This window comes from Xenopus tropicalis, chromosome 3 (genome assembly GCF_000004195.4).
Source record: "Xenopus tropicalis strain Nigerian chromosome 3, UCB_Xtro_10.0, whole genome shotgun sequence".
NCBI classification, from domain to species: Eukaryota; Metazoa; Chordata; class Amphibia; order Anura; family Pipidae; genus Xenopus; species Xenopus tropicalis.
The window spans coordinates 149,413,988-149,416,987 of record NC_030679.2 but is presented as its reverse complement, the minus strand read 5'-3'; the positions used below and the strand labels follow the sequence as shown (position 1 = coordinate 149,416,987).

Here is a 3,000-nt window from a genome sequence, read left to right as displayed (position 1 = left end):
ACGCCTATTGTTTCGTCGCATGCGGCTATTATTTTGTTGCGTGGCTATTGTTTCGTCGCCCGCGGCTATTGTTTTGTCGCACGGCTATTGTTTTGTCGCACGCGGCTATTATTTTGACGCCGGCGACAATTTTTGGACGTGCGGCAAATTTTTCCGCGGCAAAATTTTTAATCCGTTTCGCGAAACAATCCGCCAATGGTGAAACGCGGGGATTCGCCGCGAATCCATGCCTGGAAAAACTTTTCGCCCATCACTACATATGGACTGGCCCAAGGACATTTGTTTTTGTTGATTGAGGTGTGTACTTATTTATGAACAGTGTTTATTTTATAATAATAAAGAAATTTCCTATGTCTGAATCTAGGGGACTCCCAAAATAGGTTCAGAAACTGACATCTCTAAACTGTACCAGATATCATCAAAAAGACAACATTTTTTTGAAAGCTTTTTTCATATCTTTGCTTCTTAGGCTGTAAATAACAGGGTTCATCAAAGGAGTCACAAGAGTGTACGATAGAGAGAGAACTTTGCTGATAGTCATTGATTGTTTTCTGGGAGGAACGACATAAATACCAACGAGACTCCCATAAAACAGGAGGACCACTATAAGGTGGGAGCTGCAGGTGGAGAAGGCCTTTTGTCTCCCAGTAGTGGAAACTATCTTTAGAACTGTATGAATGATAAAAACATATGATATAATGATCAATATAACAGGAATAAAAACCACAAGCACAGCCTGAAGTATTGCTTCTGTTTGCGCTATGAAAGTGTCCATGCAGGAAAGTTCCAGGAGAGGAAAGTAATCGCAGAAGAAATGGTTGATGATATTTTGGTTGCAGAACTGGAGATTTCCTATGGCATTAGCAGTGATAAAACCAATGCTGAAGCCAAGCAGCCAAGGTATGAGAGTCAGTTCAACACAAAGCTTGGGATTCATTAAAGACCTGTAATGCAGAGGATTGCAGATGGCCAAATATCTATCAAAGGACATTACAGTTAGAAGCAAACACTCAACACTTTCGGAGGCATCAACAAAATAAAATTGTGTTATACAGCCGCCTACTGAGATAGGGGCCCCGGCATTTAGTACAGTCCAGAGTAAGACAGGTACAGTGCATGTAGTTTGTAGCAGGTCACATAACGACAGTTGCTGGACAAAGAAGTACATGGGGGACTGAAGGTTTCGGCTGATGGACACCAACACTATAATCACGATGTTCCCACTCACTGTCAAAAGGTAAATGAAAAGAATCAAACAAAAAAGAGGAATCCTGAAGCAGTTTAAATTCTGAAATCCCAAGAGAAAAAGTTCACTCACAGTTGTTAGGTTCTTTTTATCCATTGCCTTAAGGTAAAATAAATATATTAAACACATAGATGGCAGCTTCATCAATGGATACTAAGCTTGTTCAAGCAGATATCCAAGCCCCTCTTAAAGAAATAAAGGGAACCTGCCATTACAACATGACCCAGCGGAGGTTTCCCCACCTCATTGCCCTCACCTTAAAGAACCAATCAGTGTTTCAGATCATTCCTTACCTAGGTGTAAAGGTGTGACATTTTGTACGTCATTCGTTCCTGTGTGAAATAAAAAAATTCCACTAAGGGGCAGACTAAAGGTTGTGGTTTTTACTTTTTCACAATTCCTATTTTTTAGCTCAAAATATCTTGGATTTTACTCTTTTCTCCAAACCAAGAAACATTTCTGATTAATTAAATAAAAAAATCTACTAAAACAAACAAAAAAACTAAGTTGCCATCTAGAAGCTCAATAGAAGTCAATGGGACCTGTCCTTAGCAAATTGGATCAATCTCTCTTTTCTTTGTGGTTTTAGATGAAAAACCAAACAAAAGGAATTCTGGGAATTCTTAGAAGAACAATTTTTTCATCGATCGATTATTTTCATAGCTTTTTTTGTTTGTGCTTTTCTTAAAAAAAAAATGTCTTGGTATTTGTGGTTAGAAAAAAAATCGTTTTTTGTGGTTCCAAAAACGACTAAAATGAGAATGTCGATAAACTGGCTTCCCCGTGTCTAAAATGCCTCTTATATATTTGTAAATAGTTATCATGCCCACTTCTTTTCCTAAGAAAAAACCCCAACCTCATAGTTTCATTTTTCAATTCCTTCTACTAGTTGCACCTCTCCGAGTCTACGAGTTGCTCCAGATCATCCTTTCCACTGACTTGCTCCAAAAACTCTACTGTACACTCAATGTGAGCTTGTAAAGGGGTAATTTCATCCCTTGGAGCAATGTTATTCATGCCCACCTCTTTCCCTGAGAAAAAAACCCCAACCTCACAGTTCCATTGTTCAATTCCTTCTACTAGTTGCACCTCTCCGAGTCTACGAGTTGCTCCAGATCATCCTTTCCACTGACTTGCTCCAAAAACTCTACTGTACACTCAATGTGAGCTTGAAAAGGGGTAATTTCATCCCTTGGAGCAATGCATTTATCTATGAAGTTTATTCACTTTACCAAACACTGCTTGACCTGGAGTAGAAAAGCTTGTTGTCCATAATACCCACTAAATGATTCTCAATGAAAGAGGCCCCATAACACAAGTCACATTTATCAAAGCTGAATGTCATCCAGTGAGTCTCCCAATTTATTCAGATCCCTCACCAAAGTAGAAACATCATACAAAATGGAAACTGGAAACATAACCCATAACTTCTCACAGTGTTTGCACTTCTTTCCAATACCAAATTCTTTCCAACTTCTTTCCAAAACCAACTTCTTTCCAACTTCTTCCAATACCAATTCTCTTTCTACTTTTCAGACAATGTCTTTGCAGTTCAGGAATCTTCTGATTCGTGTTTGGCTGAGAAGGTCTCAAACGCAGACTGTGATGTAGATCTTGTTTTATGTGTCTGTGGCAGCAACCTACACGGGCAGTGAATCTGCTGGGAAATGGTCAGGGGACTCTTGTGTTTGTGATAATGATTATTCTAGGGAGTAAAATGATAATTTGCCAACAAGAAGTCTCAGGGGTTGGTC

The 3,000-nt window shown here is 39.1% G+C and overlaps 1 protein-coding gene across 1 annotated transcript; it reads right to left on the bottom strand.

Moving 5' to 3' along the window:
- Positions 1-279: 279 nt before the first annotated feature.
- Positions 280-1,342, bottom strand: LOC116409619 (olfactory receptor 11L1-like). Its single transcript, XM_031898347.1, has one exon. The coding sequence runs from the start codon at positions 1,340-1,342 to the stop codon at positions 419-421; it is 924 nt and encodes a 307-aa protein (XP_031754207.1). The 3' UTR covers positions 280-418.
- Between the last annotated feature and the right edge of the window lie 1,658 nt (positions 1,343-3,000).